Source organism: Zonotrichia albicollis, chromosome 1 (assembly GCF_047830755.1).
Source record: "Zonotrichia albicollis isolate bZonAlb1 chromosome 1, bZonAlb1.hap1, whole genome shotgun sequence".
In the NCBI taxonomy this organism is placed as follows: domain Eukaryota; kingdom Metazoa; phylum Chordata; class Aves; order Passeriformes; family Passerellidae; genus Zonotrichia; species Zonotrichia albicollis.
The window spans coordinates 109065963-109081413 of NC_133819.1; the positions used below are offsets into that span (position 1 = coordinate 109065963).

The 15451-nt window shown below is 41.5% G+C and overlaps 1 protein-coding gene across 6 annotated transcripts in view; it reads left to right on the plus strand.

The window, feature by feature from the left end:
• The window catches only part of TAF4B (TATA-box binding protein associated factor 4b), a 73378-nt gene that overhangs the window by 26485 nt on the left and 31442 nt on the right, over window positions 1-15451 (plus strand). For 5 of the 6 annotated variants that reach the window (XR_012582235.1, XM_074549886.1, XM_074549900.1 and 2 more), the window contains 6 exons: window positions 944-1510; window positions 6538-6673; window positions 7276-7381; window positions 12403-12572; window positions 12733-12816; window positions 15240-15370. Coding sequence is in view for 5 of the 6 variants with exons in the window: in XM_074549886.1 (XP_074405987.1) it covers window positions 944-1510; window positions 6538-6673; window positions 7276-7381; window positions 12403-12572; window positions 12733-12816; window positions 15240-15370 (1194 nt within the window). In the remaining variant the exon portion in view is untranslated. The remainder of the gene's footprint in view (window positions 1-943; window positions 1511-6537; window positions 6674-7275; window positions 7382-12402; window positions 12573-12732; window positions 12817-15239; window positions 15371-15451) is intronic. The other variant, XM_005479665.4, reaches the window with a different exon arrangement.

Here is a 15451-nt window from a genome sequence, read left to right on the forward strand (position 1 = left end):
GTGAATTTTAAAAAACAGATGGGCTGCAAAAGACCCAGTTGTGCAAACAGTGTGATTACTTGGTACGCTAGCATGTGAGACATGCACCTTTTGCATGAAGTCCAAAGTGGCAGCACTGTGTTAGGAGCTCTTAGAAACTTCAGCAACTGTTAAGAGAGGAGGAAAATATACAAGGGTTTTCAAGAATATACAGGTAGCTGCAGAACTGATTTCCCCTGGTTCAGAGCCATTGCAGATTATAAACAGTGAAGGAGAAAAGTCTGTAGAGAGTTTGAAGATTATTCTGTCCATTAACCTTCTCAAGCACAGCTGTAGTAAAAACGAGATGTTGCCAGATTCCTTTACTTTTGTTCTCCTTTTGCAGAGGAGTAGCTGGCTGAGGTTGTGTTGCTGCAGCTCTACAGACATTATTAAAGTGGTATCCCCCCCTAGTGTAGATACAGCTGTATTGGTATAAAAGTGTTCTTTTCTTCAGAGCTTGTTCCTGACTTTATTGGATAATTCGTAGCTCCCTGTCAGGCTCCATGAAATAAACACAGCTGTTCCAATGTAGCAGGGGTTTTTGGCAAAACAAAACTCTTTGAGGCAATAAAGCAGTTTAAATCATCTTACTCTGAAACATAAATACCAAATTGAAAAATCTAAACAGAAGAACAAAGTTATATGTGAGTTTCCCCATAGATGGGATTACTGTGTGTAGTGTATTTGTGGTGATGGTTGACCTTTGCTCAGCTGGTGTTGGTGTTTCTTGTCATCTTCACTGAACAAGATTGTCATCAATTTAAGTGAATGATTATTGAAATCTAGCAAAACTTGTTTGCCATTTATTGTCTCATGAAAGATTTAATTGGAAAATGAGGAAGAGGATTCAGTTAGAAATGTATTATTTTTGTGGAAAACTCTGCTGCTACTCCATCCAGTGTTTTTTCACTTTTTCTTTTAGAAAAGCGTGCTTGCCTTACGGCAACTGATGCCTGATCCTCAGAGCTTTATCCAGCAGTGTATGGAGCAGCCAGCTCCAACCCAAGAAGAAGTTTCCACTTGTCCCTCTGCAGCACCAGCTCCTTCCACAGGAGCGGCAACCTCGGCTGTAGCAACAACTGCTCTTCCAGCTGTAAAACCCTCACCTGCAGCAGTCACAGCCCCTGTAGTTGTCACACCAGTCCTTGACAGCACATCAGCAGCAGCTCCTCTGCAGGCTGTGAGGGCTGTTCCTTCCCCTGCCACGGGGACAGTGGCTCTGGGGCCCGCAGCTTCCGTCCTCACCGTGGCATCGTCGGGGCTGACCGCTGTCCAGCCTGGCAAGTCAGTCCTCACCTCTGCTGTGCCAGCGTCCTCTCTGCAGGCTGCAAAGCCAGTGCTGGTCTCTACAGTGGCATCTTCAGCAGCAACCCCTCTGCAGCCTCTGAAACCAGTCATGGGAACCCCAATTGGCATTAAAATCTCGCAGCCCAGCTCCATCGTGGCGCGGTCAGCTGGTGCTCCGCAGGTGGTTAAAGTGAAGCAGCTGGTAAGGTGGATTCTCTGTAATAACCAGCCTCCTTTACTTTGATTCTTGCCATTTAATAAAGGGGATACCAGCTTGGATCTCTGGTTCTTCTTTTGTTTTTTCTTTTTATATGTGAAGTTAGTCTTTCTTGAGTCCATCAGTTATGTTTGTGATAGTTTAGAAATGCTGAGCCCTTGCTGGAAAGGTGATTCTAAAGTTGAGCTGTCAGCTTGGTCTCTTGTAAGACCACCATTTCACCAGACTGAACACCCATTTTGAGAGGCAGAGGGATACAAAGTCTAGCCCTCACTAGGCCCACTGCCAGGCTAGGTTGGCACCTTGAAGAAAAGGTAGGAAATGCAAGTGTCAGAGGCAGAACCTGCTGACGAGATTCTTACATTAATTGCTCTTGGATGCCCTGTTAGGGCTGTGCCTCAGCTAGCCACCAGGGATGCCAGTCTCTCTCCCCTGGTAGCTCCTGCCCTGGCTACCTGGCAGGCACAGGTGGCTTGATATTGTTCAGTGATATGTTATCAGAAATGCATGAACTACCTCAAGGAGCTTTTCTGAGCCGAGTTCTGACCTCCACATTTACTAAGACATGTTAATTACGAAGTCGTCCAAAAGTGAGTTTTTTCTATCAGGCCTCATTAGCTAACAAATTCCAGGAGGAATAACTGTCTTATTAAAACAATACCCTCAAAAGCAATGTGTTAATGTGTTTTATTCTTGGCACAGGTTAACTTCTTCCTAATATTAATATTAAATACCAAGAAACTGTGGATCACAGGTATACCCCAAAGAGCAACTTTGTGAAATAAATTAGGTTTGGCTTATAGAGGTTTAAGATACCAAGTAGCATGGTGTCCAGCTGGTCTACCTGTAAGTAATGCTTGCAAGTATTTTGAGAGAATCAGTCTCCCTCTGGCAGATAAAGAACTCAATTCTTGCAAAGGAATTCCTTATAAAGATTAGTTTTCTTTAAAAAGTGGGAAAACCATTAGACTTCCTGTGAAACTAGATATGCTTTTCACAGGTATGGTTGGACATCTGCTGTGTGAGTTTTCTTTTTAGCTTGGATATTGTGTATACTTGATTTAACAGTGTTCAGACCCCTAAAATGTTTTGCCTTTTTAGTTCCTTTCCTTTCAAAGGGAATAAGGTAGATATAATACAAGAATCCTGCATTCTAGATAAAGAGTTCATGGTAGCGTAAGCATGAGCTTTTCACCTTTCCAGACTTGCTTAAAACTGTGTGGGATGGATGGGGAGTCCTTTTTCTGAGTGCATTTGTTAAATTTAAAAAAAAACAAAAAAAAAGAGGCAAAATACCCTCAACCCCAAAACTCCAAAGAAGAGTTATTGAGCATATGCACTGGCATCTTTGCTAGTAGTAGCTACAGTCAAATTGGAAGAGGAGTTGGTACTCATATTGTCTTTGAGGACTAGGTTTGAAATTCTAGCCAGAAGAAAAGGATAATTTCTTAGGTAGTACAAGGGCAGGAGAGCAGTTTGTTGGCTACACAGCAAGGCTTGTAATCCAGGGGAAAGGTTGACCATCTGTACAAATAGGCAAGGAAGCTTAGCTCCACACAGGGGAGTCAAAACACTTCTTGAATTTGATATTGGTGAACTCAAGAAATGGCTTCTGCCTCTACACTGCTGCACTGTGGCAGACTGCTGCAATTGCCTTTCTTTGCTGTGCCTTACATATATTGAATTGCATACAAAACATGTTTTTATCCTCATTTGGGTAGGCACAGTGATTAAAATACTTGCTCTTCTCAGATGCAGTTGAAGGACTGAGTTGACTACTTCACAGCTTGGCCGTATCAGGAGCTTGGTGTTTGCTCAGACAACTTACTAGCGCAAAGGGCAAGTCAGTAGAAGTGGCTGTATCTCCTATGGCTGTCCTGGTGCCTTCTCTTGAAAGGGCAGAGGATCTGTTTTCTCCCATAAGAAAACAAATCTGGACCTGCCCTCCCTAAACAGAAGGGGTCCTACTGCCAGCTGAAAAAGGAAGCACACTGCCAGCTGTGCAAATCTGTCTGTACAATGCTGCCAGCAATTCTTTGCCTTTTCAGCCCACAGGGATGTCTGATGCCATACACTTCCTCTGTATGCCCCTTTCTAATTTTGGCCTCTTGTGCTTGAGAGAATTTGAACTTTCACGTGCCAGGTCCATTATAATATTGGTGGTGCTCAAGAGTGCAGCACTGCTGTATTTTAATATCAAATTTGTGACTGGAGTGGTGCAACACAAAACTTTTCATTTCTGTAGCATTGTTATCAAAACTCTGTGTGGACACTGAGGGGCCTGTTTTTCAGGAGTACTGTTGGGATTGATTGCACTCCTGTGCTGTGGAAGTCGCATATTTTGAAGGATTTTCTCAACACCATCTCATTTAAGGTTGTTGGATTACAAAGACTTCATCTTGGAAATAAAGATGTGTTGCTCTAGTATTGCTTTGTCTCTTGTTGAAGCATAATAAGTGAAAATTTACATTACCAGATGCTGGCATCCATTGGTGAGAAAGCTGCTGTGAGATTAGAGTTTCATGTCAGGTATAACCAGCTAGGGGTTTATGGTGTAGTCCCCACAGTTACCAGTGAGACACACTGCCTGGAGATTATTAATGATTGAACCAAGGAGTGAAGTGTTTATGCTGTTGCAACTGCTTGTTCTTAGTGAGTTGTTAGTGTCATGGCCCCTTGGAGCTGAGCTTTCATGAACAATCTTCTCCATTATTTTTTTTGGTCCTGGTTATTGCTCTTGCATTTCAATTAATGAGGCTTCCTTCATGAAGCAATACTGCTTATGTGTGATGATACCTCAGCATCCCTCTGCTGATCTCCAAACTTTGTATTATGAATGTAAAACAGGTTCAGTGAGGCTAATCAAAGTCTCTTTCAGGCAGCTGTCTCTTTATTGTCAGCTGAATGTTGTGTTGCGTTTTTTTTAACTCAAGACCATCAATAATTTTATTCTGATGTCTATGTCAGCCTGCTTAACAGGGCACAAAGGAACAGTCCCTTTTCTTTATTATTTCTTGCTGCTAACCTGAAGAAAGGATATTCTCACAGATATTACTGATATTGGTAATGCTTCATTTTGGCATTGGATCCATGTTGAAATTTCCAATATTCTTGTTCTCTCCCATTGCAGCTCTCAAGGACTTCCAGCTTTTGTTAGTCTAGAGCTAAAAGGGCAAACAGACAATGAGCTCTACTGCCAGCACATCCTCTCTGTTTCTTGGCAATGTAACCTCCTTGGTTACTTGATTTACATCCCAGTCTCCACTTGGACCATTGTGGTAACATTGCTCTCTGTTCTTTTGTCTGCTGTACCTCAGTCTGGAATGCTTATGTTTCCTCCTGTGCTAGCACCTTCCAGTGTTTTTGCGTGCTGAGGATGAAGCACCCTTCTTCCTGGTGGTAAGGAGGATCTCTAGGTGTGTGTTAGTGCTAGTGCAGCCTGTGAGTAGTGTGTCCAAGCTGCTTGGCTCCTCATTAGTTACCTGAACTCACAGAAGATGCTGCTGACATTATTCATGACTTCCAGTTTTGGAAGCCTGACCTTTCTGAGAGATCAAACTGAGTTTTGGGAAAAACACATAGAAGCAAACCTTAGCATCTGTTCTGCTCCATGAGTGCTGTATATGTGAGCCTCATCTCTGTCCACAGTCTGTCCCTGTATTCCTGTAGTTCTTTCCTCCTCTAGATCTTAATGTTAACTGTCTGTCAGGTTTTCAGATACCAATTTCAGATCAGTTATTCTATTACTGCTGCTACACCAAGCCTTAGTGCTACCAATACAGAGATGGTCAAGAGGTTATCCTGACTCTTTGATACAAAAAGTATCTTTTTGTGAATGTATGATGCTTATGTTGATGATATTTTTTAATAGCAGAGAAGTTAGGTGACAGGAGAGCCTAATTTCTGAAGTATTGTAAATGTCAATTCTTTAATTACACTTGTGCAAGCACCCTCTAGAGTTTCTGAAGTAAGAATGAAAGATGCAGAGGAGAAAAATGGCTTCTTGACCCTGACATTTTCTTTGTTAGTTTTCTGCTGCTAAAAAAATAGGATTCAGTCTGAAGAGGTTGATTTTATGCTTTGGTGAAGTAACATCTTTCTACTGCCTGTAATCAAGAACTTTTTTTAAGCATGTATCAAAGCTGCAGCCCACATTCTGATAGTTAGGAGGCTTAGAAGTGAGATTTTTAGGGATGCTGCAATTTTATTACTTTCTTGCATTTTAATAGCTTCCCCTGCAGAGGAAGGATTAGTAGAGGAAGGCTGTGACTGTAGGTCTGTGTTGTGGTGACATCCTGCTGTCTGGTTTTGTTTCTTTGAAGAGTCTCTTTAAACAAAACTATGAACTGCCTTCCTTTTTACCCTTCAGCTGTGTACTGATGTCTTTGTGTAGAGGCTCTACTTGCTATAGGTGTTGCTATTTAGTGCTTCATGTTCCTGGCAACTGTTGAAGTGTATTTTAGCTTAACGCTTTGAAACTCAGCGTCTCAATTAACAATTGATGTTGCAGTTCCAAAAACACATCGGTAATTTTATAGCATGTACTCTTTAATTCTTAGCAGGTACAGTATTTTGTGCAAGACTTCAGTTGTTTTAGTGTTCTCCCTTTTTGACTAGGTGTTTGTGATACCTACCTTTTTGAAGTTACTGGCAGACTCACTCTTTAATGGTCAGCCTGCTGAGCAAGACTTACATAGAGGAAAGCCTCTCAGTGTAATGGCTTGTGTGATAATTAGTGACACTTGTCAGATAGAGTCATCAGTAGAGAATAGGGGTGAAGTGTCTGTTAGAGCTCACTGAATGAGCTTAAAGCTAACTACCACTTGTTAAGATTTCTTGACATGAAGTTTAGGAAAAAAAGGTCTTTTCTGAGCATGCTGTTTGCTTTAAACTGAAAACTAGTCAAGCATACCTGCCCAGTGGAGCTTCTGGCTAAATGGAAACATTGATGCTGTTTACTTCTCTGTATTTTTAGCTCTTCTCACTGTTGATATTGGATATTCCACTTCCAGGTAGTCCAGCAACCATCAGGAGCCATTGTCAAGCAAGTATCCACGCTCCCACAGCCCTCAGTGCTCACCCTACAGACATCTGCTGAGAAGAAAATGCCACTGAATACACTTGTTCAAAGCAGCCAGTTTCCTGCAGGTAAAGTGCAGGAACCTGTTTCATGGAGAAGGGGGAGGACTGCTGAGGTGCAGAAATAAGTGCAGGCTGTTGGTAGATTGTAGGAGTGCAAGAAGGTGGCTGTCTGTCGGGAGCAAGCAGCTCTGTGCATTAAGTTGAACATCTTTACTGTCTGGAGCTCTGATGAGAAAATCAATGTCGCATCTACTTCTGGCACTTGTTAAGAGCACGTCAGTCAAATATTTGTACTTGTTAAAGTACTGTGACTGAGCTCCTTGCAGTGAACTTCCTCTAAGCTGATGATTTTGAGAGTTAACTTCATGAGGCCTCGCTTTTTCCTTCAACAGGTTCAGGTTGATGCACAATAAGAGTTTGTCTCAGCCAGTGAGTTTTCACTGAAACGTTTCCCTGGTCAGCACAGAAGGGAGTGTGTTTGCTGGGAGTGTGTGAGGCTTTGGGCCATACAGAACTTGCAGAATGTAAGATTCTAGAGTGTCTGGTTTTCAGATGGACCAAATTAGTTGTTACTGAGTCTGAGTAGCCTTACCTAGAATAATGAACTAACTAAACAGTTGTTTTAGCGTTTTTCTTTGTACTACAGCATGCTCTTTGTTTTGTTTTAGGTTCCATTCTGAAGCAAATTACCTTGCCAAGAAATAAAATTCTGTCGCTTCAAGCATCTCCTGTTCAAAAAGTGAAAATGAAAGAGAATGGAGCAACATCCTTCAGGTAAAAATGAACAATATAAGAAGTTAAAGTATAAAAGGAACAAGAGGAAGAAGCAAGTATAGAGATGGGAATGGAGCCCAAATAATAGCAACTTTCTTCAGAAGCTTTTTTTCTGATATATGTTTTTCATGTCACAATACTCATGGGCAATAGGTAACCTTAAAACTTCTACACAGATGTTAATTATTCTTAGTATAAGAAAACTGTCCTGGGGAGTTTGGGTTTTGTGTCAGCTTTTCACTAACACATTTTCCATCCTATGAGTACAATTACTAATCTAGTTATCTTGTAGTAAAGTCTCTCAACAGGATTAAAGCAGTCAGAACCTCTGTTTTTTTGCATATAGTCTGATAGCAGTGAACTGCTACTTGGACTGGCTTGTAACCTGTCTAAAGCTCTGTGCTGCATTTCAGAATCTTTAATTAACTCCTTTTTTCTGTGTGTATGGTGAAAGTCTTTGACTACATGATTTCTAACATGTTCTCTAGGCCTTTGGATCGCAAGAGTGCTTAAAGCTTTTATTGCTGGCAACTGATTAACTTTTCAAAGGCAGAAATTATTTTTGCCGCTATGAAGTGTGATGTTTTAACAGAGGTACAGACTGCCATAAGCATTATTAGTCTTACCACTTCAGGGCAAGTTTGACTTTGCTCTTCCACGGGAAGAAAGCAGACATGATGACACCTCTAACTTGTTGACCAGTTGACTTATCATCTGTTGAAAGCTGCAGCTTTGAATGCACTGGTATAGACAGAAAGCTGCTGCTGTTTACAGTAGCATACAATATACAGTGAACACTTAAAAAGAGTGGTTGCCAGAAGCTGAAATGAAAAGCTCATATTTAAAGCAATAGCTCTGTTCATCTGCCTCAAGGTCTTATGAAATCTACTTTAGAATGTAATGTGGGATATTATTTTGGGTAGTGGTGTTTAAAAAAAACAGCCCTTCATAAATATAGTCATAAAAAAGGCAACAATGAACAAATCATACCAAAAAAAGAAAAAAATTTCTGTGATCTTCCAAATTGAATATATTAGCTGTCTTACATGAGAAATTTGAATTTTTGTAAATCATTTGTAAATCATCAATTTGAATTTTTGTAAATTTGAATTTTTGTAAATCATGAATTGTTAGATTTGTAGCATAGGAAAAAATTGCTTTTACAATGTGATTCACTAGAGATTTCTCTTGCTTTTGGATTGTGATCTTCAAAGTAGCATAAGTCCATGAGAATTTAGATAGGAAATCTCTAACTTGCCCTAAATTTTCTTTGTAGAGTCTCTTGTCTCTGAAGAATTTGTCTTTGGATACACCTTTGGTGTTTCTTCTATTCACTGCTATAATCAAACTTTCTTACCTACGATCAGTCAACTGCTGATCATGTGTGAGGCAGAGAGAGGCACCATGGCCTGATTTCAGGTTTTGTGATGAACATTGTTACAAGCAGAGAGTGTCTTGTAACTGATGTGATTATACATGTGTCACTAATGAGAGTGCCCTTACTGTGCCCTCTCACTGCAGTGTGTCATGGAGCCTGACTCCTCTGCCATTCTGTGACTGGGCTAGGTTAGGATTTGAGGACATTCTACTCACTGAGCTGTACTTAATTAGCTGCAGTTTGACCTTGTCTGCTCTTTAACACGCTGCTTTAAGTTGCCTGAGATAAGCAGTAGAAAGATTGGTGATTTCCTGTCCCCCAAGCAAGCAGAAAAAAACCCAGCAAAACAGAAAGCATTCCAACCTTCTAGGTGTTGTTTCAGCTAAGCATGGACATTGCACCATGGCATGTCAAGAAATAGCTTGTTTTTGAAAAATCAATATTTTTGTAAACAGATCTACTCGTTTCTGTAAAGTATGTGCCAGAGCACTCTGTAAAAAAATAATCACATATTTCATCTTCAAATATTTGTTTTGAATTTATTCTGTTTAAAAGAGGTTTTCTCCAAAGCACATGCAACTTTGTGGCTTGGCTGGAATTGTTCTGGCCTGGGTAGTTGTCAGGGATGGTGCACAGAGGTTTGAGTTCAGTGTCTTTCTGGTTTTCCCTTTGACTCTTGTATAAAATGGAGTAAATTAGAGGGATTCAGGAGACAAGTGCGGCCGTCAGACACCAGAGGGTGCCACAGACTCACTTTTCAGGCAGCAGGCACATTTATAGATGTGAGGTGCATCTTCATTGCTTGGGCTTCTTTTGCAGTGAATATCCAGTAGAAATGTCAAACCTGACTTTGTGTGGTCTATCTCTCAGAACTCCTGAGTTCTGCTTTCCACCTTGTCCTAGTAAACTTAAATCACTGGAGGCTTGTAACAGCTGGGTGAGTTTTTCCTGCTCATTTCTGAGTGTGACATGTTCAAATGTAAAGAGCATTAAAGGAAGTGGTGCAGGAAAGGGACTTTATGGAGGGATTGCTGAAAGTGAAAGAAAGTCGATTTTCATCAGAAACACCCTCGTGTACACTCTGTAATATTTTAAATTTATCACCTTAGTAGATTTCTACAGCTTACTCAAAGTACATGACACCTTACTTAAAATGATTGAGGCTTGTTTGAGCGAAGAAAAAACAGTAGTAAAAAGTATGAACTTACCATGGCTTCTGAAAATTCCATTAATCTTTAGTGAGCATTTTTCTAAGGAATATAGTGGTAATTTCTTTGGGTTAAGTGAAATAAGTGCAGCAGTGTTTTTATATATTTGATCAAAGCTTGACTTAATGCAAACTTAGGTGTCACAGTCAAAAAGTTAGAATTTGTACTGAACAGTACAGGTATGCTTGCATTTAACTCTTGTATCCTTGTACCCACTAGAGAGACTGTGTGCATGGAAATAATCAAGAAAATAGTAACCTGGTAATGGCAGGTTATGAAGAAATTAAACTTCTCTATGTAGAAAAATGGATAGATGTACATTAAAGAAGTTTACCTGTTCTTTGCTTGAGTGTTTTGAGTATGTGGTCAGATTAAAAGCAAAAATGATTTCCTGAAACTGCATGCTATGCACTTGTACCTGGGATGCAAGCGTCCTTCCTGGGATTCCATAAACAGTTCCACTGGGGAAATGTCAGGTTCCAGCACCGATAGCTTGTGATGTGTGTTCCTGGTGCTAGTTGTGCTGATTTTGTCAGCAGATATGTGGCAGCCACTGTGCTTCAGTGGGATTCTTGTCTCTGCCATCAGCAAAGACTTCTCTGTAGTGGTCACTGTGAAGAGGAAACTGGAATGCACTTGTGAACATCAGTTAGCACTCAATTATCATCCTATGAAGATTGATTGGCACGCTTGTTGGAAGTTCAGGGTCTCTGTTAGCCTGACAGAGCCCGAGTGTACACTTGGAGCTGCTCAGCTGCTGGTTGAGAGGGAAGGAGGAGGGAAGCTGTTCTGGCACCGTTGGCTTCAGCTTTAAATTGTAGCTGGGGACATCTAACTGTTCTGACAGTCCTGGAATATAACACTTTTCTTAGCATGATGGATTTGGGGCACAGGTCTGGTTGGGAAGCTATTGTGTCTAGTTAGACATAAAGCACCGGAGCTGGTTTGAGAATCTGTTGGGTCTCCTTTTCCCTGAACACACTCACACGTTGGAACTGCTAGCAATGAGGGCACACGAATGGAAGGAGGGGTAGAAGGTGGCTGGACTCAAGGCTGGACTCCTTTTCTGTCTGGGTCTCTCACTGGAAGTTTGCAGAAAAATTGTGCCATAGAAATATAATGAAACCCAAAGGAGAAGATGCCTCTATAGTTTTAAGAAAAACATCCTAACGTTTTCTTGTGTCTTTTGAGTATTGCTTAACCTCAACCTTAACTCATGTTCTAATAACTTTATCTTCTGCCTCTAGTCAGTCAAAGGATAGCCTCCAAGAAATATCATTTCACCTTAGAATTACAAATTCCTGGCTAACCCTTGTTCAAGAGTTATTGAGGCCACACAATGTTTTCTGAAGGTGAACTTTATCCAACCTTGCCAGAGAATACTCTTCAAGAGGGGTGTGTGTGTGCTGGTTTTGTTTTCTGTGCTTTTCAAATAAAAAGATGTTCAGATTGAGTGATTTTACTTATCTGTCCCAATACTATGGATGTCTGTTTTGAATTGGTCCTAAATCCCTGAAGCCACTATTAGGGCCTTTGTCACATTGTGAATTAAAACTGCTTTCTCTTGATGGTCTGAACTCATTTGATAAAAACTTGGATTGTTTCACTGCCAAAGTAGTGCAAAAACTTTTCCCTATAAAATTCATTCAGTATTTTAACTGAAATGATCTCTTAAAAAAAGCATTAGGCTGAAGCACACAGGCTATTAAAGCTAGTCTGAGTGATGTTCACCCTGAGTTTTTATTATTAACATATAGTCCAAAGCTGCTACATGAGAATACAGCTAATGGTGTTACCAGCTGGAGCTCTGGCATGGTGCTTCAGAAGCAGTGGCATCTTCCCTGCTATGTATACAAGTATGGTAGGACTGATCAAAGTGCAAGGTCTGGATTGGTTTTAGGAAGTAATCAGGGAGTGTTTGTGTCCTGTGTTTTAAGGGAACTCACTAAAGAAAACTGAAGATCATGTCTGTGCTAATAAGCCTGTGCTTTAAGCTCAGTTTGCAAGATATGCATCTTGGTTAGAAAATGGGCTTGTTTATAGTCCAGTGAGTCAACATTCAACTTCATTCCACACTTGGTTCTACCTGGTGAATTAGTTTTAGGACAAATTTCAGGCTGCGAGAGTGGTGGTGCAGGGTTAGGGGTTGTGGGAACTTCTAATCTGGGTTTAACTCAGTCCTAGGTTTCCAAGCTGGCTCAAAATTTCAGTTTCATATAAAGGATTTGCATGCCTAGCAACTGAGGCATTAGCCAAATTAATGTTTCAGAGGCACCTTGCAGAAGTGTGGGAGCTTTTAGGAGCTCCCTGTCCACACCCACGCCGAACATCTGTTGTATACAGGAAATGTGAATGTGGCTGCTTGTTGATAGTCGAGACTTTTTCTTTGTGTCTGTTCTAGACAAAGCATAAAATGTTGGTCTCCTCTTTTGTAGAGATGAAGATGACCTGAATGATGTGACTTCTATGGCTGGGGTTAATCTCAGTGAGGAGAATGCCAGCATTTTGGCAGCAAACTCTGAGCTCATTGGCACGGTGATTCACTCTTGTGCAGATGAACCATTTCTGTCTCTGGAAGCTCTTCAGAGTAAGATCCTGAACATAGGTGAGAACAAAGCACACACAGCAGATATGTATGGATGTAGTGTTCCCTTGCCTCTTTCATCAGCCAACCTCCAATCTTTGAAGAAGGACTTGGAACTATTATGATCTACCATCTCATGTGTGTCTACCAAACAATACTGAGTTTTCACTTCCCCTTCTAGGAAACAACTGTTCTTTAAGGTTTTCTTTACACGGAAACAGTATGAAGCACAATCAGAAAAAAGAAACTGATGCCACTTTAACATGTGAGAAGTGAGCAACTTTCTTACTCTTAAACCTAATGCAACACTTAACAACCACAAAGGTGCTAGCCTCAAAACACTTAAAAGTGCTCTTCTGTCTCAGTAGCTTCTAACTTGTTGCATTACACTGACTTCCCTAACAGTTTTTGCATTCCTCTGCCAATGTACTCTATTGACTAACATTAGGAAGAAATTTCAAACTTCCAGTGCAGACAGAGCACAGCTTTGTTTATGACTCCCTTTGTGGAAAAAACTTCTGTTAATTTTATATAAAAGAGATGTTTAAGCTGTTTGTCTGGATAATGAATAATACTGTGGAATGTATGATGAATGCCTGTGTTACAGGAGGTTTCTAATGTAGCTATCATTTCTTTTGAGCAAAAATAATAAGTGTTGCTTAGTAATGTTGTGTTATGTCAGAGCAGGGAGCATGCAGTTGTGTTGCAGCACATTGGCTGGTCCCAGTTTGCTGTTTGTCAGCAGCAAACTTCATGCTTGTTGCTCAGCTCCTTGCTCGTGCTCTCTGCCCAGTACTTGCTGTACTGGAACACTGAGTTTTACAGCTGGGCATCCAGGAAAGCCTGAATGTACAGTCACAATTCTGTCACAGTGGCTTAACCATGTGTTCACAAAGTCTTTCTGTTTCCACACACAGCAGCCAGCCTGTGACAAGCATGTAACCTGCAAATGCTGCCTGTGACCTTGGTGCTCCTGCCCCAGTCAGCCAGATGTGTCATCTTGAGCTGTGTGGGCCATAGCAAATGCTGTGTTACTAGTGGCAAAGGGAAAATGCACATCAGACCTGGTGCCTAGAAAATATTCTCAAAGTTCAGTAGAAGATGAATCAGTCATTTGTGGGAGGTGGCTATAAGGAAAATAAAGAGCTCTGCAAAACCAGAGAGATTATTTCTAGAATAATTTGCTGGTTGTGGGTGTAAAGACATTGTGTTGAAGGATAGAAGCCTGGCTGTTTCATAGCTAGAGTGGTAGTTGTTCCAAATTAATAATAATAATCATAGCAATATCAATAATTCATGTCATAAATGATAAGTGCTTGTTTGCAGGGAAAGGAATGCTGCCAGGGAGTAGAGCAATTCAGAAAGTTAAGATGTCTCCTTTTGAACCAATCCATCTCTGGATTAAGAAATGTGTGTGTAGGGAGGTTTTGAGGTTTGGGGGGATTTTATTTTGTCTTTGAGTTGGTGTTTCAGTAATCTGATAGTCTAGAGAGAAGCTGCAGTGGAAGTATTGAAAGGTGCTTGAGCAAAATCAGCTTTGCACTGAGTTAAGTTACAGGCCAAGTGCTTACTGATCAAACAGGGGAATGCTTTGATTGTATCTGGGAAAACATTCTAGGTTCTCCCTGCCTTGTGAGATTGTCATTCATTTTCAGTTACAGTAGCAAAAGCAAATGAAATAGGTGATTAGTTTTTTTACAGTGCGCTGTTTATCCATTCTTAACACTTCGCTTGGCAGTAAATACTGAAATGGGTTTTGAAGGCGTGCTGTATATTGCATCATAAAGTATTACAGCTGCTGTAAATGCAGTGCAGGGCAAGGCAAAGTGCTTCTGACAGGTACAGCGTATGAGGCATGTGGAGCCTCTGCCTGCCGTGCCCACCAGGGAAAAGCCGCAGCCGCCCAGGTGTCTCGGGGAGCCGCGCTGAGTGATGGATGGTGTCAGCCGAGGGAAGGCTTCTCCTTGGCAGCCCGCAGCCACTCAAGGTCGCAGAGGTGATGCCCAGCTCTGGGTGCAGGGCCAGCACAGCCTGGCCTGGAGCTGGCACCAGCCTCGGCCGCAGCTGCTGACACGCTGAGATCCAGCAGCAGCCGGGAGGAAAGGTTGAAGGTGGTGGCAGGATGAGCCTGGCTGGGCTGGAATCCATGCTGTCCCGGCGGCTGCTGTGGCTCCCTTGGCTCTGGCTGCCCCTGCCGGTCGGCCGAGGCACTTTGGAGGGTCTCGTGTGCCTGGAGTGCGCTGCAGAACCCACTCCTGCTCATCAAATAAATGTCATGAGTTGTTAACAAGCACGGTGTCAAGCAGGGCAAAATGTAATTCTGTATTTTTTTAATTACTGGAATTAACAGAATATGGCACTAATTTCTACAGCTACCGCTTCTCCCCCTCCCTGAACATGAAGCTTGATTTGTGTTCTTATTAACTTTGTCCTATAAATGACCTTGCAAGGAGAGTGGTTCTGGAGGCTAAGTGAAACAATGTCTATATTTTCTGAAGCTCCAGGCTAAGTTTTATTAATGTAATGTCTAAGATCTTTGAAGTTGTGACTTTACCAGGAAAATCATAATCTCCAAACCTTTATTCATAATGGGTATGACTTCCAGGGGGAACAGAATACCTGCTGTGCTAATTATTTCAATTATCAGCTACTACTAAAACACGTAATGGATTTTCTCTGCTTCCACAGGTAAAAGGCATGACATTATGGAACTTAACTCTGATGTTGTGAACTTGATCTCCCATGCTACACAGGAAAGATTACGAGGGCTCCTGGAAAAACTAACTGTAATTGCTCGGCACAGAGTATCAACCCACAAGGTAAAGGAAATCATTAGCAAGTTTTGCTCAAAGTTTTCCTGCTTTGCAGCCTCGAAGGTAAACCTCTTCCAAGTGTGGGCA